Genomic DNA, 25,001 nt, shown 5'->3' with positions numbered 1-25,001 from the left:
TGTGGGTGTCCAGGTTGCTTAACATGTCCTCAACTGCTTCCTCCTGGATTATGAGTGGGTTATCGTGCTCTCCATCCCCATCTTCCAGCTCAGGGGGCTGAATACCCTGCGGATGCCTGGACTGGCTATTAAAGACTGAGGCAACGAAGGCATTAAGTACCTCAGCCTTGTCCTCGTCCTTGGAGACAATGTTCCCCGCCATATCCAGTAGGGGATGGAGATTCTCCTTGCCTCTCTTTTTGTTGTTAATATATTTGTGGAAGCATTTTTTGTTATCCTTAACAATTGTGGCCAGACTGAGCTCTAGCTGGGCTTTTGCCTTTCTAATTCTGTCCCTGCTTGACCTAACGAGTTCCTTGTACTCTTCGTGAGTTGCCTGCCCCTTCTTCCAGAGGTTATAAACTCTCCTCTTTTCCCTGAGTCCCAGCAAAATCTCCCTGTTCAGCCAGGCCGGTCGCCTTCCCCGCCAGCTCTTCTTACAGCACATGGGGACCGCCTGCTCCTGCGCCTTTAAGAGTTCCTTCCTGAAGACTGTCCAGCCTTCCTGGACCCCTTTGTCCTTCAGGACTGTCTCCCAAGGGACTCTCTATCCCGTGACCTGAACAGGCCAAAGTCTGCCCTCCGGAAGTCCATGGTAGCAGTTTTGCTGACCCCTCTCCTTACTGAGAATTCTATCATGTCGTGATCACTAAGCCAAATACGACCTCCGACCACCACATCTCTCACCAGTTCTTCTGTGTTTGTAAACATCAGGTCCGGCAAGGCACCTCCCCTGGTGGGCTCACTCACCAGCTGCATCAGGAAGTTATCCTCCACACACTCCAGGAACCTCCTAGACTGTTTCCTCTCTGCCGTGTTATACTTCCAGCAGATGTCCGGTAGGTTGAAGTCCCCCACAAGAACAAGGGCCAGTGAATGTGAGACTTCTGCCAGTCGCTTATAGAATGTCTCATCTGTCTCTTCATCCTGCTTGGGTGGTCTGTAACAGACTCCCAGCAAGATATCTGCCTCATTGGCCTTCCCCCTCATCCTTACCCATAAGCACTCTACTTGGTCCTCACAATCATTGGTTTCTATGCAATCAAAACACTCCCTAACACACAGAGCCACCCCACCACCTCTCCTTCCCTGCCTATCCCTTTGGAAGAGCTTATAGCCATCCATTGCAGCTCTCCAGTCATGAGAAGCGTCCCACCATGTTTCTGTGATGGCAACTACATCATAGCTGTCCCACTGCACAATGGCTTCCAGCTCCTCCTGTTTGGTGCCCATGCTGCGTGCATTGGTGTAGATGCACCTGAGCTGGGCTATCGATTTCAACTCTGGCACGCCACCCCTAGGCTCAACTCTAGTGAGCCTGGTTTTATCCCCTCCCCCCTCCAAATCTAGTTTAAAGCCCTCTCAATGAGACCTGCCAGTTCATAAGCAAGAATCCTTTTCCCCCTTGGAGTCAGTTGCACTCCATCTGCTGCGAGGAGGCCCGGTGCCGTGTAAACCTCCCCGTAGTCAAAAAACCCAAAATTCCACTGATGGCACCAGCCCCTGAGCCATGTGTTGATCAGGTGTGCTTTCCTGTTCCTTTCAGTGTTCTTCCTTGCCACTGAAGGCATTGATGAAAACACTACCTGTGCTCCCGCTCCATCGACCATTTGCCCCAGCGCTCTCAAGTCCTTTTTAACTGCCTTTGGGCTTCTTAGTGCAACCTCATCGTTGCCAACCTGCATGACCAACAGCGGGTAGTAATCAGTGGGCCGAACCAGACCAGGGAGTTTCCTGGTGACGTCTCTCACCCAGGCCTCGGGGAGGCAGCAGACTTCCCTGTGAGTTGGGTCTGGTCGACATATTGGGCCCTCTGTACCCCTCAGAAGGGAGTCGCCTACGACAATTACCCTCCTTTTTTTCTTAACAGAGGATGTCTTGATGCGTGGGGCTGGTTGACTCACCCTAGGCACCCCCTCGGACGGACCTTCGTCAGCGTCCTCATGTTCCTGGCCCTCAAGTTCCAGAGCCCCATACCTGTTGTGTAAGGGCAGCTGGGGTGGTGAGGGAGGCTGGGAGGGGATTCACTGGCCTCTCCGAGGAGGGACCTGCTTCCATTTCCCCTCATCTCTTAGGTCCCCTCCTTCTGCCCGGCAGCAAGAGGCCAGGGGATCCCCTGCTGCTTGTGGAGCCTCCACCAGCTGCCCCTGCTTCAGGGATGGCAGCGTGCGGCTCCACCAATCTCTCTCTCACACTCCCTAATGCTCCTCAGCCTCTCCACTTCCTCTTTCAGCTCTGCCACCAGGGTGAGCAGGTCGCTCACCTGGTCGCACCGCACGCAGGTGGTGTCCCCGTTGGTCTCTGGAACAACCAACAGGCTCAGGCACTCTTTGCAGACGGATACTTGGACAGCCGCGTGCCTGATCTCACTGTCCAGCAGCAGTTCTGGTCCAAGTTCCCCATTTAGGACTTGTAACTGCTTGATTTTTTAGACAGTGCTCTGTGAACTGCTATGCTTCCCTGTTCTGTGATGGGGTGTGGTGGGTTGACCCTGGTTGGATGCCAGGTGCCCACCAAAGCCGCTCTATCACTCCCCCTCCCCAGCTGGACAAGGGAGAGGAAATATAACGAAAGGCTCATGACTCGAGATCACTCACCAGTTACAGCCAGGGGCAAAATAGACTCGACTTGGGGAAAATTAATTTAATTTATTGCCAATCAAATCGTAGTAGGGTAATGGAGATAATAAAAACAAATCTTAAAAACCCTTCCCCCTGACCCCTCCCTTCTTCCCGGGCTCAACTTTATTCCTGATTTCTCTACCTCCTCCCCCCGAGTGGCACAGGGGGATGGGAATGGGGGTAGCAGTCAGTTCATCACACGTCATTTCTGCTGCTCCTTCCTCCTCAGGGGGAGGATTCCTCACACTCTTCCCCTGCTCCAGCGTGGGGATCATCCCATGGGAGACAGTCCTCCACGAACTGCTCCAGCGTGGGTCCTTTCCACAGGCTGCAGTCCTTCAGGAACAGACTGCTCCAGTGTGGGTCACCCACGTGGTAACAAGTCCTGCCAGCAAACCTGCTTCAGCGTGGTCACAGGTTCTGCCAGGAGCTTGCTCCAGTGTGCGCTCTCCATGGGGTCACAGCCTCCTTTGGGCACATCCATCTGCTCCAGTGTGGGGTCCTCCACAGGCTGTAGGTGGATATCTACTTCACTGTTAACCTCCAATGGCTGCAGGGGGACAACCTGCCTCACCATGGTCTTCACCACAGGCTGCAGGGGAATCTCTGCTCTGGCGCCTGGAGCACCTCCTCCCCCTCCTTCACTGACCCTGGTGTCTGTAGAGTTGTTTCTCTCACATATTCTCACTCTCTCTGCTGCTATTGGTGTTGCACAGTTTTTTTCCCCCCTTCTTAAATATGTCATCCCAGAGGTGCTAACACCGTCATTGATTGGCTCAGCCTTGACCAGCAGCAGGTCTGTCTTGGAGCTGTCTGGCATCGGTTCTATCAGACATAGGGGAAGCTTCTAGCAGGTTTTCACAGAAGCCACCCCTGTAGCCCCCCCGCTACTAAAACCTTGCCACACAAACCCAATACATTCCACCCCTCACCTCTGTGAATCACATATTTAAGAATTATCATTAAAATCCACGTTCATCATACAATCTTCACAGACTTCACTTAGAGCAATAAAAAATTCCCCACACCAAAATCAAAATAACATCATCACAACAGCGAACGGAAGTGGACAAATTGCACACAATCCACCCCTCCTCCCTTCACCACAATTACAACCAAAATTCCCCACAATCATTCTGCTCTTAGCTCTCTAGCAATATTCAGTCCATGTTTTGCCTGTTACCTCACCCAATTACTATCCTTATCTTGAATTCCTTGAGCTACACATTGGGTGCCAAAAAGGACTGTGGTGGGTTGACCTTGGCTGGAAGCCAGGTGCCCACCAAGCTGCTCTATCACTCCCCTCCTCAGTGGGACACGGGGGGAGAAAATAATATTGAAAAAACACATGGGTCAAGATAAAGGCAGTTTAATAAAGCAAAAGCAAAGGCTGTGCGCAGAAGCAAAGGAAAACAAAGGATTTATTCTCTACTTCCCATCAGCAGGTGATGTCCAGCCACTTCCTGGAAAACAGGGCTTCAGTACACGTAGCAGTTGCTCCGGAAGACAAATGTCGTAAATGATGAATTTCCCCACTTCTCCTCCTCCTTTCTCTTAGTTTTTATTGCTGAGCTGATGTCATATGGTATGAAATATCCCTTTGGCCAATCTGGGTCAGCTGTCCTGGCTATGTCCCTTCCCGAGATCTTGCCCACCCCCAGCCTACTGGCCTTTGGGGATGAGGAGGGGGAATGTTGGAAAGACAGCCTTGATGCTATGGGAGCACTGCTCAGTAGTAGTCAAAACACCGGTGTATTATCAACACCTTTCTAGCTACCAATACAAAGCACAGCACTATGAGGGCTGCTATGGGGAAAGTTACCTCCAATCTCAGCCAGACCCAATACACAGGGTCATCAATAGCACCTGGTTGGCTGGATGCCTGGGACCTTCAAGGACAGTAAGGAAGGGAATAATCAGCCTGGTGCCCAGGAATGTTGAGGCCAGTAGGGTGGGGAAGAAGAAATCTGTTTGATTTGTCTACTTGGTTCACAGGACCTTCAGGGCCTGATAACGAGGGGAAAGGGAATGAATATGTGACCCACATGGTCACAGAGAATGGCTGTTTGCCTTATAAAATGGTGTTAGTTATGCTAACCACATTGCCGGGGGTCAGGAGCAGGGGGTACCAGTCACAAACACATGAAAAAAAACCCCAAACAGGCCACCCACCCCCCCAAACAACACAACCACCCCCCGTGCCAAACCTAGCCCTGCCAACCAGAGAACCACCCACCCCCAAAACAAGCCAAACCAAAACCACGCTAAACATACATAGCCCCCTGAACCACTGAACAAAAAACCCCCACCCAAAATATACCAAACCAAAACAGCATCAAACCCATCCCCACGAACCACTGAATGGAAGAAAAATGCAAAAAATCACCCAAAACACGCCAAATGCAACCCCCCCAATACTGGGAAAAAATCCAACCCCAAAACAAATGCACCAAAACAAAAACATGCCGAACCCAGCCCCCCAAAAGCCCAGAACCAAAGAAAAACAGATAACCAATACCCTGGAACCAAAGAGAACGAGATATCCAATTAGCCCAGAACCAAAATAAACCAAACCACCCAAATGCTCGGAACTGAAAAAGCAATGGCAAACCCGAAGCTCGGAGCCAGAAAGACCTAGATGATCCAAAAGCCTAGAACCCAAAATCCCAGACAAACCAAAAGCTCAGAAATAGGAGCAAACAACCAACCAACTCAGATGACCCAAAAGCCCGGAACCATAAAAAAACCAGTGGACCCAAAAGCCCCCCAAACCAAGAAAAACACAAAATCCCAAAAGCCCAGATCAAAAAAAACCCCAAATATCCCAAAAGCCTGGAAGCAAACAAAAAAACCAACCCAAAACAAACAACCCAAAAGCCTGGAAATGACACCCCCCCCCCCCCAACCAGATGACCCAAAAGCCTAGAACCAAAAAAACCCTAGAAAAAATCCCCAAACCCCCCAAGACCAAAAAATATTCCCAAACCCTCTCAGATAAAAAAAAAATCCCTAAACCCACTAGGATAAAAAAATAATCCCCAGAACACCCCCCAGCAAAAAAAAAAAAATAATCCCCAGGACTAAAAAAGAGAATCCCCAAAGCTCTAGAAACCCAAAGCCCAGAACCCAAAAACTAAAAGCCCAGAACCAAACAAAAAACCCAGATGCCCCAAAAGCCCAAACAAACAAATAAAAAAATTCCAGGTGACCCAAAAGCCCAGAACCCCAAAATCCCAAAACTCCAGAATCTGAAAATCACGAAACTAAAGAACCAACAGAATCCAAAACCCTCAAAATTCAAGATCCAACAAAACCCTTGCAAAACTCCCAGACTCAAACCCCGACCCCACGCCGGAGCAGTTGGATATGCCCTTGTGCAACGAGCGAGGGAAGGCATGCAGTCGACTCAATATGAGTGATAAAGCAAGCTTCAACTTTATTGCAAAACCTTACACATATTTATACACTAAGTTCTACCTTATGCATACTTGTCTTACAATCATTGGCTTAGCTCTAAAGATTGCATTATCATACTCCTCCTACTTGCGGTTACTGCTACGTGGTCCGGGTTCCATCCTGTTTTTCTTATACAGTGCTGCTTCTTAGCTGTTTACCACAGCTCCTTCTCCTCAAGGCCGAGCCCTGCAGATGTCCAGCTGTTTACCAGCTTCCCAGTGCCACAGCTCCCTCTTCTCAAGGCCGAGCCGTGCAGATATCTAGCTGTTTACCAGCTTCTCAATGCTGCAGCTCCTTTTCCTTAAGGTCGAGCCGTGCAGAGTGATCCCAACATCTCCCCCTTTTTGTTTTTGTATAAACAAAACCTGATGGATCATTTGCAACCCAAGGACTGTGAGGAAGATGGACCCTCTGTACATTCTTGTATCGTCCTGCGCCGCGAACTCAGCCCAGCAGTTGGTAGGTGCCAGCTTTACGTGGGCGTCCCCACGGAGGCAACGGTGGCCTTGCTGTACACCAGCCCACTGCCCTTCAGGAAATCCCGGTATTACACATTTGTAGAGGAACGAGTTTTGACACACGTGGCCAGCGAGTGTCGGAACTCACCTCAGTTGTCACCTTTTAATACAGGGAGCCTATGGCGTATGCGCCCGCTGGCCAGACGTGCTGCACGCGCCACAGCCATCCCGTCTATTGGTTCGTAGGCTTTGTTCACACGGCATTTTTTCATAACTCAGCAGTCACATATCAACTTATGCTTAAGTCAATAGCAGAATATTACAAAGCAAAACAATTCTAGCTGTACTACTTCTAGTGATATAAACTACTCCTAGTGATAGAAAAAAGGTACTTGTATAAGGCTATGAAGACCAATATTATATCTTACCAAAGCATTTGTAGTTATAGAACGCTTTGCCTCAAAAGCTTTCCACGTTCATCTCATGATACCACAAATTTCAGTGTGATTTACCCCTACATTTTCTTTTGACTGAGGTGGCATCCAGATTGCGATGACACCTGATAGTGTCATGATGTGTCCAACGATGACGATGGCGACTGCCCCACCCATGGCCTCACCCACTTCAAGGCACCTGCAAAGTGGGTTACCCATGGTTTTACCCATGGTTTTAAACAGCCACCACCGTCAACCTCGTCCCCTGGTTAGCAGTTGAAAAGGTCCTTTCTCCTTCCGCAAATAATTTAACACATACAAGGCTTTATTCAAACGTTCTTAGGGTAATGTGGTAGCCTCTCCCCCTTTTTGTTTTGAGCGTGATTATCTAACAAAGCTCATTCATTGGGTGTGTAAGATACTCGTTTATTAGCTAGCCAAGCATTCTTTACTACCTTTTGAACCATTCCTTGTAGACAATGCAATAAACATGGTACAATAAGCATTAGTATTAAGATAACAAGTGCTATAACAACTGCCCCTTTTATTAAGTCTTGTAACCATCCACTTAGGCCCAAACTTGACAGCTATGATTCGAGGTTTAGTGAACTTGTCTGTAACCTGTCCGTTAAGTCCTTCAGTTTTTGTAATTGTTGAGTTACCGACTGTGATGTATCTGTTAAATTCATACAACACATGCCATCAAACTCCTCACACCCGTGCCCTTGGGCCAAAAGTAGGAAGTCGATAGCTGCCCTATTTTGCAATGTCGCATGCCTTATTGAGTCAGTTTCCATTAACAAAGCACTGAGTGTTGCAGAAGTAGCATTGGTTTGTTTCGCTAGCCAACATCCCAATTTATTTAAAGTGGTTAAGCCTTGGGCAGCAGCGACCCCAGGGGCAAGGAAAGAGGTTAGTATGGTTTTGTCCGCAGTCCAAAAATCCAGTTGGTCATTGCACTCTTCCTGATATTTTCAAATCTGTCATCTTATTCTATGCCGTCGGGTAAGGTTCAATATCATAGAAGTGTTGGGAGTTGACAATGTTAGGTGCCCCAATGTGTAAGGACCACCTCTCAAACGGGAGGGAACACCTTGCCATGCACGATCACCACAAATCAAGAATATTCCTTTAGGGAGTCTCATTGGGACAATGGTAGAGCGTGAGATGTTGCTCGTTGTATAATTACACCAATTGGTAGCATTCTGAAAAATGGGTAACGTGGGGTTTACATCCTGTGACCTGGCTATCTTCTCAGTAATTTTCTGCAAAGCTTGGTGTTGATCCTCATTCAGTTGACGTCGCTCTGGAGCCTCCACCGAAGACTCCAGGAGCGGCATCAATGGCCTTAGATCATCATTAGTAATTCCGCAAATATTGCGAACCCACTGTATGTCCCCCATTAATTTTTGGACATCAGAAAGATTTTCTATTTTCGCCTTAATCTTTATTTTTTGTGAGTGGACCGCTGCCCTGGTAATAATCCAGCTCAAATATTGCCATGGTCCCTTCTTTTGCCTTTTTTTTTTTTTTTTTTTTTGGTGCTATTTTTAAACCCCGTTTTCCTAAATAGTGCTCTAAGTGCTGTAAAATGTGGTCTGCATTCAATTGTGTCCCTGCTATTAATATATCAACTATATAATGATACATTATTAAATCTGGATACTTTTTCCACACCGGTTCTAGAGCCCATGCCACAAATGTCTGACACATCGTAGGTGAATTTTGCATTCCTTGTGGTAACACTACCCAATGATACTTTTTGCTAGCTCTCCTTTATTTACCGATGGTATCGTAAAGGCAAAGTTCTCTGCATCCTCAGCTGCTAAGGGAATGGTAAAAAAGCAATTGAAATATACTCTTCGATTCCCTGCAAAAGAAATGATACATTTGTGACAATAATTACAACGACATAGAACAAACCCACAACACTGTTTTACAAATATGGCATATTGAAGTTCCTGCTCTTGACCGTCCGGGGAGAGCCGCTGAGACAGTCAACGAGCCATCATTCCGCATACAAAAGAGTGAAAGCATCAGCTGGCGGTACGTCGGAGTTGACTGCGTCCGTGGGACGTGTGACAAGATCTTCAGGTCTTACTGCCGGCCGTACTGACCTGGCCGGTACCCACTTCACTCCGTCCCCTCCCTCTCTGCCAAAGTCTCTTGTCTCATGCCTCGCCAATGTTGGGCAGGGTCGTATCTTGACTTGGGGGAAGGATCATCCCAGGCAGCCCCCTCCTGTTGCGGCACGGGTCAGGAGGCGGGGGCCAAGGAGGACTCGCCACCTCCGTTGGTTGCGTTAGTGGGGGGGGGGAGGCTGGCGGGGGTTGCTCGTTCTCACCATCCCCAGCTCGGCCTCCCTTCTCTCCCAAGGCTGTGGCAGCGGCAGCTGCTGCCGCCGTCCACTCTGATTTTATAGTCTTTATAGAGTCTCTGACTAATCGCCAGGTTGTTAACACTTTCGCAGCCATATGATCCTCTTTAGAGGCTGCCTCAAACACCAATTTCCCTGCTTTCTCCCAGGTAGGTAACTCAAAAGCTGTGGCAGAGTCTGCTGCTAGCCCCTGGCTCTTCAAAACAGTCTCCAATAGCAATTGCCATGTTGTTGCTAGCTCCGCTGCTTGCCCATCTCCTTTCGAGACTCGCCCCATTGATCTTTCACATGGGCACACAGGGGAACACTGAGTACATTGTTCTGGGCAACGTTGTCCCGTCTTGCCCTCACATACATCATCGTAGATCTGTTTCTCTGACTTATCTATGCAGCCGGTTTACTCGGTGCATCTGGCACCTCAGGAGGTGCAGTCGGAGTCGCTGAAGGTCCTGGACCCTCTGACTCAGTTAAAAAGGGATTGGTTGAAGGTGGTTTAACAGCCTCCTCCATATCAGCTGCAGCTTTTCTCTCTGCCTTCAAGGCTTTTAATGTGGTTAACATCAACTTCCATGCCGTCACTAACTCTGCGGCGGTTTTATCTCTGTTCCCAATATGTTCCTATAACATTTTTCCTATCTCCTCCCACGTCTCTGCCTTAAACGCCACAGACGCATCGGGGGGGTACCCTTTTTGGCTCCAAATTAGAAGCCTTCTAAGTGTATATTCATCATATTTCAGTCCTCTCTTAGAGAGCATATGCAGCAGGAGTCTGACCATCGCCCCTTCTTCATGCGATGCGTTCTGCCTTTAGTTCTTTTAATGTCTCTAGGATCAACCTCTAGAGCGTCGTAGATTTTATACTGTCTTTGTTGCCTGTGCTATTCGCTTTTCAGTTTTATATCTTTTCATGCAATGAATAACATCTCTCCAAGATTTCATTAATTTTTTGCTGATTTTTCATCATCGATTACTAGATCCCACAAACAATCTCCATAAGAACGCCACTCGTCTACTTCAAACATACTTTCAGGGTCTTTAAAAAACCCTTTCGCTTTCCCTAACGCAATTAACCCAGCCAGATCTTTTAATTGGCTTACTCCCTGCTTTTCTAAAAAGCATTTTAAGATTTCGAATGCTACCTCTATTTCCATTGCGCGCTACGTTGACCTTCTTAATTATCTGGTCAATTATTTTTGCAGCCTTTTCCCACGGGTAGCCTTCTTTCGGACGGCGAACCCCTTCTTAATTATCCTGGGTTCAAGCACGGATCAGGCGCGCCGCGGCAGCGTCCGCCGATCTTCTGCTCCCTGGTCGCTGCTACCAGTGCTTCTCCGATCTTGCTGTCCGGTGAAAAACAAGGATGGGGGTCCCTGTTCGGGCGCCACTTGCGACGAGCGAGGGAAGGCATGCAGTCGACTCAATATGAGTGATAAAGCAAGCTTCAACTTTATTGCAAAACCTTACACATATTTATACACTAAGTTCTACCTTATGCATACTTGTCTTACAATCATTGGCTTAGCTCTAAAGATTGCATTATCATACTCCTCCTACTTGCGGTTACTGCTACGTGGTCCGGGTTCCATCCTGTTTTTCTTATACAGTGCTGCTTCTTAGCTGTTTACCACAGCTCCTTCTCCTCAAGGCCGAGCCCTGCAGATGTCCAGCTGTTTACCAGCTTCCCAGTGCCACAGCTCCCTCTTCTCAAGGCCGAGCCGTGCAGATATCTAGCTGTTTACCAGCTTCTCAATGCTGCAGCTCCTTTTCCTTAAGGTCGAGCCGTGCAGAGTGATCCCAACACCCTTGTCCTGGTTTCAGCCAGGATAGAGCTGGTTTTCTTCACAGAAGCTTGTGTGAGACTATGTTTTGGATTTGGGATGAGAAACTGTTGATAACGTGCTGATGTTTTGGGTTGTTGCTGAGCAGTCAAGGACAGTCCAGCTTCTTGTGCTGGCCTGCCAGCAAGGAGGCTGGGGGTGCACGGGGAGCTGGGAGGGGACACAGCCAGGACAGCTGACCCAGGCTGGCCAAAGAGATATTCCCTACCATACGACGTCATGCCCAGTACATAAACTGGAGTTGGCCGGGGGGCGGAAATCGCTGCTCGGGGACGGGCTGTCGATCACTGGGTGGTGAGCAATTTCTGTATTGGGCATCACTTGTTCTTGTACATTCCTTTGTTGGTATTATCATTTTTGTTTCCTTCTCTCTTTCTGTCCTATTAAACCGTGTTTATCTCAACCCATGAGGTTTTTTTTCCTAATTCTCTCCCCCGTCCCACTGCGGGAGGGGGAGTGAGTGAGCGGCTGCGTGGTGCTTAGTTGCCGGCTGGGGCTAAACCACGACAGCCCTAAAAGAATCTGCAGCCCATGGAGAGCCTATGCTGGGGAACTCCAGACTAAATGCAAGCACTTGCTCTATCCCTTGAAACCCTCTTCTCAGCCAAGAAAGGGAAATTGGGGAAAAAATGAAACTCATGGGTTCAAATGGGTTGAAATAGAAACAGATTTAATAAAACAATAGAACTAATATCAATACTAAAGCAATATAAAGTATACAGAGTTATACTCATCCCAGATAGTGGTCATGAGCTGTTGCACTCCCAGCTGCGAACGCTGGTTGGCGAACACTGCGAGCAGCACAGCTCCAGCGAAGGGAGAGTAGGCCTCAGGAGCAGAGCGACAGACAAGACCCTCCAGGGATGGCAGCCACTGAGGGAGAGAGAGAGAGAGAGAGATTCCCAGCAGACTCCTCAATTTACAGTGAGCGTGATGTTTATGGTATGGAATACTTCTGTTGGCCAGCCTGGTCAGCTGTCTTGGCCTCTGTTCCTCCTAGCTTTAGCACCTGGCTATCTCAAGACTGCTAGAGGCCTTGATCACTATGTATACCATGACTGGCCATGAACAACAAAGTATCTTATCAACTTTATTCTCACAGTAACAGGTGCTGTAGTCTTCTTAGAAATGGAGCTTTCCTGAACAGAAATATGATTTTATGGTTCTATCCCAGCAAAACCAGGACAAATAATGAGTGCCCTCCCACCCCCACCCCCCCCCCCCCCCGGCCAGTCCTTTCTCTTAGCTTTTATTTCTGAGCAGGCGTCATATGGTATGGAATATCCCCTTGGCCTGTCTGGGTCAGCTGTCCTGGCTATGTCCCTTCCCAAGATCTTGCCCACCCCCAGCCTACTGGCCTTTGGGGATGAGGAGGGGGAATGTTGCAGAGACAGTCTTAATGCTGTGGGAGCGCTGCTCAGTAGTAGCCAAAACATTGGTGTGTTATCAGCACCTTTCTAGCTACAAATACAGGGCACAGCACTATGAGGGCTGCTATGGGGAAAAATAACTCCATCTCAGCCAGACCCAATATAATCTCCACCCCTGATTCCATACCATTTGCATCATGCTCAGGTCCCACATAATTTGATACATTTACATATCTTCTAACCATCTCACTGTATTTAATTCTCATTACTGAAATCCGCTCTTACCAACACTTACAATGTATACTACCTACTTAAGCCATCTTTATACACAACATACAGATTTATACATTCTCATTAACTATCCCCTGTCCTTTAACAGATAGATATTACTCTCCCATTCCATGGGCTTCCTCCACTCCCCTAAATGTCCACATGAACTGGCTATGACTTGGGCCCCATCTGTCAAGATGGGTGCTCAGGACAGCAGCAGCAGTGTGTTTGATTGTTGGGCACCAACACCGTCTTGGTTTGGGTCATTGCTGCATTCACCAGATTCCTTGCGAAACTATCTCTTCGTCGGTTCAGGTCATTCCTGCTACATTACTTCCTACAACATACAACTCACATCACAGATTATTTTTCCCCCAAGGTTAAATCTCCTTGAGGCACACGTCAGGTCTCTCCATCTTTCCGCATTACCCACTGTCGTGGTTTAGCCCCAGCTGGCAACTAAGCACCACGCAGCCGCTCACTCACTCACCCTCCCACAGTGGGACGGGGGAGAGAATTAGGAAAAAACTCGTGGGTTGAGATAAACACAGTTTAACAGGACAGAAAGAAAGAAGGAAACAACAATGATAATACCAACAAAGGAATGTACAAGAACAAGTGATGCCCAATACAGAAATTGCTCACCACCCAGTGATCGACAGCCCGTCCCCGAGCAGCGATTTCTGCCTCCCGGCCAACTCCAGTTTATGTACTGGGCATGACGTCGTATGGTAGGGAATATCTCTTTGGCCAGTCTGGGTCAGCTGTCCCGGCTGTGTCCCCTCCCAGCTCCCCGTGCACCCCCAGCCTGCTTGCTGGCAGGCCAGCACAAGAAGCTGGACTGTCCTTGACTGCTCAGCAACAACCCAAAACATCAGCACATTATCAACAGTTTCTCATCTCAAATCCAAAACACAGTCTCACACTAGCTTCTGTGAAGAAAACCAGCTCTATCCTGGCTGAAACCAGGACACCCACCGAGTACACCCAGGTCCTTGAGCGAAGACAATCCCACAAATGGGTTTTCCTTTTCCCATGGGAGGAGTAATCCACACCGCCTTCCCCAGCCACTTCCCTAGGTGCACTACAGGGACCTTATCTCCTCCACAGTATGTAAGGGTTTTGTTTGGACAGGACCAGGACAGTTAGCAGATCCTCTAGTGTTAACCAGCCAAGTGGCTTCTGCTAAATTTGTATCCCAGTGCTTCTACGCCTCGTTGACCAAGACTCTCAACATAGTCTTTAACAGTCCATTATATCTCTCAATCTTTCCAGAGGCTTGTGGGTGATAGGGGATGTGATACACCCACTCAGTGCTGTGTTTCTTGGCCCAGGAGTTTATGAGGTTATTTTGGAAATGAGTTCCCATTGTCTGATTCAATTCTTTCTGGTGTGCCATGTCACCATAAAATTTGCCTTTCAAGGCCTAAGATGGTGGCTTGGGCAGTGGCATGATTTATAGGGTATATTTCTAGCCAACCAGTAGTTGCTTCCACCATGGTGAGTATGTAGCGCTTGCCTTGGCATGTTCATGGCAATGGTCCAATATAGTCAATTTGCCAGGCCTCACCATATTGAAAACCCAGCCACTGCCCTCTATTCCAGGCAGATTTTACTCGTGTGGCTCGCTTGACTGCAGCACATGTTTCACATTCATGAGTGACCTGTGTGATGGCCTCCATGGTCAGGTCCATCCCTCGATCACAAGCCCATCTGTATGTTGTATCTCTTCCTAGGTGTCCCGATGTCTTGTGGGCCCATCAAGATATAAATAGCTCACCCTTACGCTCCCAGTCCAGGTCCACCTGAGCTACTTCAATTCTGACAGCCTTGCCTACCTGTTGATTGTTTCTATGTTCCTCAGTGGCACGGCTTTTGGGCATATGAGCATCTACATGACGTACCTTGAGAGATGTGTTTTCTACCCAGGCAGCAATGTCCTGCCACAATGCAGCAGCCCAGATGGGTTTACCCCTGTGCTGCCAATTGGTCTTCTTCCACTGCTGTAGGGCATTACAGCCATTACATTCCACCCCCATAGGGCATTAGCCACCATCCAGGAGTCAGTATAGAAATAGAGCACTGGCCACCTTTCTCGTTTAGCAATCTCTAGGGCCACCTGGATGGCTTTCACTTCTGCAAACTGACTCAATTTACTGGCAGCTGGCTGGCCCCTCCCACACACACAGCCCAAGGGTGTCAGGGGCCCAGAAACCCCCTCAGACACCCCCAGGGACCTCAGAAGCCTCACACTCCTCTCAGCATGCAGCAACTGCTGCTGCTGCTAGCATCGGCTTCCCATGGCTTGAACTGGCTGTGGGGACAGCTGCTGACAGGAGCAGTTTGTGAAGGACTGTATCCCATGGGAGGGACCCCATGCTGGAGCAGGGGAACAATGTGAGGAGGAAAAAGCAATCTCCCTGTCCTTACCTCAACACATGAGCTTTTCATCTTATTTACTCCCCCGTCTTGCTGAGGAGGGGGAGTGAGGGAGTGGCTTGGTGGGCACCTGGCAGCCAGCCTAGGTTAACCAACCACAAAACCAAAGCCCCGGAATGAAAAAAAACCCAACCATTCCCCAAAAGCCCAGAATGAAAAAAACCCACAGATGCCCCAAAAGCCCAGAACTAAACAAAAAAAACAGATGATGCAAAAGCCTGGAACCAAAAGGAAAAAACAGATGACCCAATAGGCCAGAACAAACAAAACCATCAGATCCCCCAAAAGCCAGGAACCAAAAAACCCCCAGCCCCTACGACCCAAAAGGCTGGAACACCCCCCCCCCCCCGACCTAAAAGCCTGGAACCAAAAAAATAAACTGGACAACCCAGAAGCCTGGAAGCAAACGACCTCAAGACCCCAGAAATGCAATATCCCAAAGCCCAAGAATCCAAAAGCCCCAAAATACAAGAACCAAAGATCTCCCTCCAAAAAACTCAGATCCAAATAAGACTCCCAGCCTCCCCCCCTTGTCACCGAAATCGGGAATAAACCTCGTAACACCAATGTAGTGTTAAAAGGCAGGCATTCTTTATTCACGGTGCCGGGAACACGGGGGATAGCTCCTCCTAAATCGTGTTTGCTCGATCAGTTCAAAAATCAAACATTTATAGGCAAGATTAATACATATTCATCAAGTGTCCATACAATGATTGGTTAAGTATTCCTCGCCTACCATGTAAATGACCACGCATGCTCACTATAATTTCTTGGGATTTTACTTCCTTAATCTTTTGAGTCGGAGGGTTTCTTGAGTGGGTGGTCTCTGAGTCGGTGGTCGCGATCTCCCCCTGCCGGAATTACCTTTCCTACAAAGTTCACTTAAGCTTGGCAATACTCAATAAGCCTTCACGGGCTGTCGGTCCAATATGCAATCATTCACCCCACAGTCCTTTGTTTTAAGACAAGACTGTAGAATGAATAATTACCTACCCACCGGACCGTAAAACTGACCAAGGTGTTCCTTCTTTCTGACTACTTGTTATTAGAACAAAACATGATCACAATGTTACACTTAACTCCTTGATAATTAAATCAAGATGGGAAGGGTTAGGTGGGTTCTCGAGCAGCATTGCTGGTGCATAATGTTCTTAGAGTTACAACTTGCTACAAATTCACAAACCTATTTTCTAACCCTATTTTATTTTAATTCCCTTCCACCTTGGTTATACCCTGAAAAAATCCCAGACACTAGAACCCCAAAACTAAACCACTGTAATCAAAAAATACCCAAACAACCCAAAACCTCACAGTCAAACACCCCAAACAACCCAAAACCCCAGAACTAAAAACAAAACAAGATGAAAAACAACCCCAAGCAACCCAAAACACTGGAATCAAATACCACAAAAAATCCAAGACCCCAGAACGAATAAAACCCCCAACAACCCAAGACCCCAGAATAAAAAAAAAACCCTCAAATGACACAAAAAGCAGGAACCAAAATAAAAAAAAACCCAACCAAACCTGGAAACCCAAAAGCTCATAACAAAAAAACTCCCCAACAACCCAAAGCCATGGAATGAAAAAAAACCCTGACAACCTAAAACTGCGGCACGAAAAAAAATCCAGATGACTCAGGACCCTGGAGTGAGAAAAAAACCCCAACAAACAGATGCCCCCAAAACCCCCGTATGCACACATCCCCACCCCCTACCTAATCCTGACACACCCCACACCTTCCCACAACCCACCACATGTACTCCACAAATGCACCACACACCGTGCATGCACATGCGTGCCTCCCCATGCACCACACATGCATGCACCTCCTACCCCATGCACCCCACACTCTACTCCCACACATCACCTAACACCTGCACCCATCCACAGCACACACACCCCCACGCAACCATGCACCACACACACCACACTCACACACTGCTCTCACCCACCACATACTGCTCACACAACATCCACCCCACACACTACACCCCCTGTGTGCACACACACCCCCCATGCACGCACCACGAACCACGTGCACACACACCATGCACCTCACACGTACCACGCACACCATGCTACACACACTTCATATATCCTACACACACCCCACACACACAAAACCAGCCTCTCCCATACTGCTATTTGATGACTCCTGTGATAATGTAAGCTATACCGTGGGATAGGCTTAGACTTGTGTCGTGGTTTAGCCCCAGCAAGCAATTAAGCACCACACAGCCACTCGCTCACTCCCCCCTCCTCCAGTGGGACAGGGGAGAGAACAGGGAAAAAACTTGTGGGTTGAGATAAACACGGTTTAATAGGACAGAAAGAGAGAAGGAAACAGCAATGATAACAACAATAATAATACCGACAAAGGAATGTACAAGAACAAGTGATGCCCAATACAGCAATTTCTCACCACCCAGTGATAGATAGCCCATCCCCAAGCAGCGATTCCCAGCCCCTGGCCAACTCCAGTTTATGTACTGGGCATGATGTTGTATGGTAGGGAATATCTCTTTGGCCAGCCTGGGTCAGCTGTCCTGGCTGTGTCCCCTCTCAGCTTCCCGTGCACCCCCAGCCTTCTTGCTAGCAGGCCAGCATGAGAAGCTGGACTGTCCTTGACTACTTAGCAACAACCCAAAACACCAGCACATTACCAACAGTTTCTCATCCCAGATCCAAAACATAGCCTCACACTAGCTTCTGTGAAGAAAACCAGCTCTATGCTGGCTGAAACCAGGACATCTTGGTTCTCACAGTTCTGCTGTTTTACCCATCTTTGGATATATCTTCATTATAGCCCTGTAAAAAATTTTTTGGGGACACTTCTAAATGAGTTCTAGTGTCTTTTTCTTTTTCTTTTTTTTTCCCATAAAAATACTTGTGGTTTCCTATGTATTGTTTTAGCAGATCCTTCAATTTTATTTGGCTTATGTAAGAATACTCTGCGTGTGGTTGTTTGTGGGTTGTGTTGTAGGTTTCTTTGTTTGGAGGAGGGGGGATGTTCTTTGCTAAACTGCTTACATGGTGTTGCATTAAGAGGCAGAGCAATTTGGCAGAAACTAAACCCCCTTGCTTTCCAGTCGATCCTCAGATATCAGAGGGACTGGGGGCGGCTGAGCTTAGGTTCTGAATGATGCCCAAAGTCAGCGTTAGTAGTCCGGTCGCGCCCAACACCTTCGTTGGACTATCACGGGTCCGGATGCACTACTAACATCACACTACCTGCTCAGCCGGACACCTCCTGAACTAACACGGCTGCACTCAGAGGTACGGTCGCGTTCAGGGACAACACACGGCTGAGTCAATCAATAGTGCGATTTATTGAAGCAACAGATACACAGGTTCTTTGGATTGCCGGTGATAAATTCACTGTCTGCAAAGCACGTGCAAATACCAAAAGTTTGAGTGACACTACTTGGCTATAAACGCGTTAAAAGATGTAAAGTGACTCTATAGAGATTTCTAAGTTTCCCGGAGAGGCACTTGGTATGACCAATGGTTCAAATCTTACCCAACGGCGTCCCGATGGGGGGGAAGAGAGGCTCAGCCCGTCGACTGATCCCAGAAGTTAGAATAGTACACGACGATGGTATCTTCCCTAACATCCAGCTCTTAAAACATTATTTTATAGTGTATTACTTTACAAGTGGAGCTTGAGTGACTCTAGTCATACATGCCTTTATCAGGACTGGTTCAGAATTCTCTCGCTTCGCGTTTAAAGGTACAGACTAGGAAAAATTCAGTGCGCACGCTCATTGAGGAGGGGTCGCACCTTGGGGGGGTGGTAGCCTTTGAGAGGGGAGTGCGTTTTAGTATTATAATGATATTATAATTAGCAAAGTTCACTCCAAGTACAGCACTTCATCAAAGTTGACAGGTCTTTGGCCCAGGACATTGTAAGCGCAGCTTATCAATGTACATCCTGTGCATCCCTAAACTCCCCTGTTCACAGAGCGTGGCCGCGAGGTCTCCACTCCGCTCCACCCTCTATGTAATCTCTCCCAGAGTCAGCACACCACGTGCCCCTGATGTTGCCAACATCCAGGGCCGTCCAGGGAGTCTCCATGGCACAGACCCGTTGTACATGAGTGCTACGTTCCACCTGGTTTCAAGGCTGTTCTTAGAGGGTAAATTTCCAAAGTACCCCTCAGCGATTACTCCACGCATGGAAAAGTATGACACTTCAGTTTCTTAATTATTTTAATACAGGATGGGATAAGACGTGGCCGACCAAGAGCAGACACAGTTCATGAACTGATAAATGAAGGAGAGCATTCTTCTAGCAGAATACATTGCAATATCTGCAACAGGGTATTTCCACGAGAGAAATCACTACGGGCACACAAATGAACTCATAGTGGTAAGTGAAGAGATTAAAAGGAAGATGTGAGTAGCTGACAAACACTTATCAAGCAGTTGGGAAGGCAAAAAAAAAATACCTCATCCTGTGCACACAAGATATTAATCTTATTGTAATTGTTAAATTAATCATACTTTTCTCCCAGGGCTTGTTAGTGCAATCAAAGGAAAGTCTTACTGTAACTTTTTGTCACAGGGTAACTGTAGCAGTAATTTGGGCTCTAATAGTAAAGGCATATAGTGTAAATATTTTTTCTGCTGTTGTCAGACTTCCTTAATAAGAGGAAAAATTTTTCCTGAGCTTAGTGTTCTGTACTTGGTAGTATTTATCATTCTGACTACCTCTTCTCTGACTTCTGTTTCCTTCTTCTTTTGTGTAGTTTTTACACAGGAATTGAAACACAGAATCATAGAATCATTTAGGTTGGAAAAGATCTTTAGGATCATCGAGTCCAACTGTTAACCTAACACTACCAAGTCCACCAATAAACCATGGCCCTAAGCGCCACATCTACATGTCTTTTAAATACCCCCAGGGATGGTGACTCAACGACTTCCCTGGGCAGCCTGTTCCAATGCTTGAGAACACTTCTGGTGAAGAATTTTTTCCTAATATCCAATCTAAACCTCCCCTGGCACAACTTGAGGCTGTTTCCTCTCATCCTATCACTTGTTACTTGGGAAAAGAGACTGACACCCACCTTGCTTTTGGGTAGTTGTAGAGAGCGATAAGGTCTCCCCTCAGCCTCCTCTTCTCCAGACTGAACAACCCCAGTTCCCTCAGACGCTCCTCATAAGACTTGTGCTCTAGACCCTTCACCAGCTTCGTTGCCCTTCTTTGGATGTGCTCCAGCACCTCAGCATCCTTCTTGTAGTGAGGGGCCCAAAACTGCACATAGTATTCGAGGTGCAGCCTCACCAGTGCCGAGTACAGGGGCACAATCCCTTCCCTACTCCTGCTGGCCACACTATTTCTGATACAAGCCAGGATGCTGTTGGCCTTCTTGGCCACCTGGGCACACTGCCAGCTCATATTCAGCCAGCTGTTGACCAACACCTTTAGGTTCTGAAGTGCAGCTGTAAGAGGAAAAAGTATCTTAAAAAATAGCTGATACCTTGGATAGTGTAATATATTAAAAGTGTATCTTAAATGTTGAGAAAAGAGTTCAAATGCTTAAAATCATTGTCCAGTTGTCTCCCTTACCATTTCCTTATTTAGAACTTATTTTCTGGGGTGAAGGTGGTCACTTTAATTTACTGAACTATATATAAAGCAGCTCCAGAAGACAATTCATTTAAGTTAAAACATAGTGACAATTCACTCAATGTCCAACTGAGCTTGAACTGAAAGGGAGATGCTGTTTTTATACCAAGTAAATACACTTTTTGTTTTCTTCATGTTCCAACAAGACTGTATGTTGCAATAAAGTATGAACTATTGTAGACACATGAAGCCATGGCTCCTGTTGTCTCTTTTTCTGACTCAAATAAGACAAATCTGTGGATACTAATATTAAACACCAGATTCTTCATGCCTTTTGGTCAAAAGATGTTTTCATTTCACTCGGTTGAACTTGTGTATTTAAACATGAATTGCTTAATTGAGCAGAACTCACCTTGGTGTTACTCTTCTGACTTAGTAAGTCAGTGTTATGTTCTTTTAGTTGTCCTTTCCAAGGAGTGGTGGCATGGCACACCTTTGCAAACTTGCCACCTAATCATACTCTCTTGAGAGGCAGAGAGGAAATACCCACTGTCTCCATTCCTCTTGTTGCAGTTTGCATGGGGAAGTCTTTCTTGATGGTTGGCCTAAATTCTCTTGGCTTGAGTCTAGAATGAGTTTCTCTTCCTATCTCCATTTATTCATTACAACTTCTTTCAAATAGTCTAGTAAAACTCTCTGATAAGATACCTCTGCAACTTTATACATACCTATATCATTAACCTCAGTTATTTTACCCTAGTTCAGTTTATATTAATGATAAAATTTATCTGGTTGCAACTGGAATTAAATTGCTTGCCTTTACTTTGTTCTACCTATACTATAGGATGCTATCTATACAATATACTGTGTATGTTTCATTCTACCTAACTACAAGTATTGGTTCTAGGACTTATCTCAGTGCTTTAGGAAAGTTTTATGTAAAAAAAAAAAGTTCTTAAACAAACAAAACACTCTAAGCACTCAGTTTTTCATGATAGTCTCTGAAAGGCAGGATGCAGTGCTCAAAGGGAAAACATGGTCAAATTCTTCTCTTCTCTGGAACTGCCCTTTCTAATACCAAAGATGGTGAGATGCTGCTAACATCTAGAACTACAAAACTGTAGCCTTTCTGGAAACCTGGCCACTACTAAGTTCACACGTCTGCTTACATGCTGAAGCAGAAGTTTTCAAAGAAGGAAAACAGTGTGTAACATTGCTTGCCACTGTCTCACACACCAAAATGAACAGAACTAAGGATGACTCCTTGATAAGGAGTCATCTTATTTGCAGTTGCTCTAGTGCTCTGTGCCTCATTCAAATTCCTACTGCAGTCCAAAAAAATCTGGACAGTGACAGGGAGGAATGTCCAATCTTCTCATGGAGGGGGGAAAAAGCAAGGCCCATGATTCCTCTGAACTACTGTCAGCCCATCCTTTTTATGCCTTCTAGAATTATCTTGTACTTCAACATACCAGAAGCTGACTTGAGTATAGATTATTTAAATAATGTGCAAGATTAGGAATATAAGGCAAAAATACAATTTTGATATTTTTCTGGGGAAAAAATGTATTATCCAGTAGCATTTAATACGTACTTTAAACATTCTTTTGGAGTAAAAGTGTATCTCTGCTGTCCAGTGCATTAAGTCTTTCTGAGTAGATGCAAGTATGAGTGCATAAAAGGAGAGCTTGCTTGTGTAAGTCTAAAGCCAAGGACCACCACTGGATAGTATGACTGTTCTATATTCAGCTTTCATAAATCTGTGTGTGTGGTTTTGGGTTGGGGGGGGTGCTTTTTTGTGGGGTTTTGTTTTTGTTTGTTTTTTGTTTTGTTTTGTTTTGTTTTGTTTTTAAAGGTGAAAGACCTTATTTGTGTGACTACCCAGACTGTGGGAAAGCCTTTGTTCAGAGTGGGCAGCTCAAAACTCACCAGCGTCTTCACACAAGGGAAAAGCCTTTCATCTGCTCAGAGAACGGTGAGCCCTCAGAGAATAACTTGTGGCTTTCAGAATTAGTGTCAGTCTAGTATTGGGAATGTATGGACGCTCATGTGGCAGTGATCTATAAAAGCTTTGGATCTTAATTTTAGAGGAACTTCTAGGGAAGGGAGAAGCCACACAAAATCTGTGCATAATCACTCAAACTTGGATATAAGGATTGCATGACTGATTATATAAGCCAGGTTATCACTAATTGTATCAGTTGATACCAATGCATAAAATGACTGGGCATGTTATGGGCCTTGCGACTAGTGTGTTGTTTCCAACTGAATCCAGTTTTTTGTGGAGTAAGGAAGGTTGGATTCAGGACCATCTTCATCCCACGGATGTTATGCTAACATGTCAGTTGACTGCTTTCCTTAATGTGTTCTCCATTGGTATTTTGTGTTTTTAAGGCTGTTTAAGCAGATTCACACATGCAAACCGTCATTGCCCCAAACACCCATATGCCCGGCTGAAGAGTGAAGAACCCACAGTTAGACTGAGTAAAAAAGAGACAGCTGACAATAAAGCTGCAGCTGAGTGGCTAGCGAAGTAAGTTTCCTTATGGTGTGATCTCTCTCTAAACTTAACAGAGTGGCCTGAGAAAGTGTTTTATTCTTAAGGGCAAAAAAAAAAAAAAAGAAAACAAGTAAACAAACTCCAACTGTTCCTTTAGTATGATTCAACCCAGCCTTGCCTTTTTTTTTAAGTGCTGACTCCTGGTTAAGACAAAGTTCCTCATGAGGCTTTCTCATCTGTTTTTCCTTCTCTGCTTAAAGGCTTCTCTTTTCTTGAGCAATACCTGCTAATACCATGTTAGTGCTACAGTTATACTGATGAATTTGCATCTATGTGAGGAACAACAGTTGTGTATGCACGGAGAGAGATGACTGGTGGGAATACCATGTAGCAGAAAGATCTGTGTGAAAGATCAGATATCCCGTGGGCACTTCTGCACTTAAAACGCTGAATAAAGGAGGCTTCTGACAGCTTAAATAGTGCCATAAAAGGGTTGAAAGAGAAAAAAACAAATGCAGTGATTAGTCATGTGCAAGACAATACTTGAAAGATCTTTGATAGCTTTGCATGGTAGTTCTTACATAAACTGTATGTAATTTAAAAGCATTCTCCGCCTCTGATGTTGTAGATACTGGGAGACTAGAGAACAGCGTGCTCCCACTTTGAAAAGTCAAACAATCCAGAAAATGGATCAGGAACAGAAGGACGTGATGGGATATCTTCAGTCTGATGAAGAGGATGATGAAGAGAAAAATAGCGCTCATTCAGCTGCTTGCCGCCGCCTCCAGGAACAGCGTGAATGCATGCATGGTGCGTTGGCTCTTATTGAGCTTGCAAACCTAGCTGTGGCATCACTGTGACAGTAGCATAGGAATGGAGTCTGCCTTTACGAAATGGTGGTACTTGGTGATCTTTAACCAGTTAGATCCTGGGCATAATCTAAGCACCTTATTTATTTATCATAGGCTGCTGTTCTGTAGACTTTATGAAGAATGTTGTCATCCCATAACATGGGGTGAGAGAGTTGCACTTTTTGTAAGGTAAAAGACAAATGTAAAGTTTAAGTATCTTGTAAATACGGAACTGCATAATGCGGGGTGGAAAAACTTCATGTTGTGGGAAGCTAGATTTTTGCAAGGTTAACTCATTTATTTGAAACAGTTTTCACAGGAAGCACTTTCTGAGCACAGTGTTTGTGGTTAGCAGAATGGTACATGTGGCCAAAGAAGGCTGAGAATAGGGAAAGTATTTATCTCACTGTTTAAGCAAAACTATATTAAGTGGTAGGTCTGAAGATTACTGTAAGCAGCAATGGAACCGAGTTTTCTAATGTCAGTATATTTTTACCTATTATCACTAAGGCAGAAGACAAAGCTTGGATATCTCAACTTGTAGAGGGAAAGAAACTTCTTCATGCAGGAAATTGTAAGATAGTTCAGGATCTTCACTGCGACTGCTCAAGATATGAGACTTGACTTCGCTATTTTATGGGTTTTTATTTGATCTCAGCAGAATCTTTTGGTTTGAGTAGCACTTGTTATTCCTAATGTATGATGTTAGGAACTTTTGCACATTGTTGGGTTTATATGAAAATGATTAGTCTTGCAAAGTCTAGACAAAGGTA

At 46.2% G+C, this 25,001-nt stretch overlaps 1 protein-coding gene across 1 annotated transcript in view; it reads left to right on the top strand.

Moving 5' to 3' along the window:
- Positions 1 to 24,237, top strand: part of LOC309415216 (zinc finger protein 367-like) — a gene marked incomplete at both ends in the record, with an annotated part of 41,223 nt that extends 16,986 nt beyond the window's left edge. Inside the window, 5 exon segments of the mRNA XM_082012667.1 lie at positions 19,524 to 19,661; positions 19,665 to 19,674; positions 22,733 to 22,852; positions 23,272 to 23,410; positions 24,006 to 24,237. Coding sequence (XP_081868793.1) covers positions 19,524 to 19,661; positions 19,665 to 19,674; positions 22,733 to 22,852; positions 23,272 to 23,410; positions 24,006 to 24,237 — 639 coding nt within the window.
- Between the last annotated feature and the right edge of the window lie 764 nt (positions 24,238 to 25,001).

Source organism: Phaethon aethereus, assembly GCF_964289735.1.
Source record: "Phaethon aethereus genome assembly, chromosome: W".
Taxonomy (NCBI): domain Eukaryota; kingdom Metazoa; phylum Chordata; class Aves; order Phaethontiformes; family Phaethontidae; genus Phaethon; species Phaethon aethereus.
The sequence above is the reverse complement of the archived record's forward strand: the minus strand, read 5'-3'. Positions and strand labels throughout refer to the sequence as shown.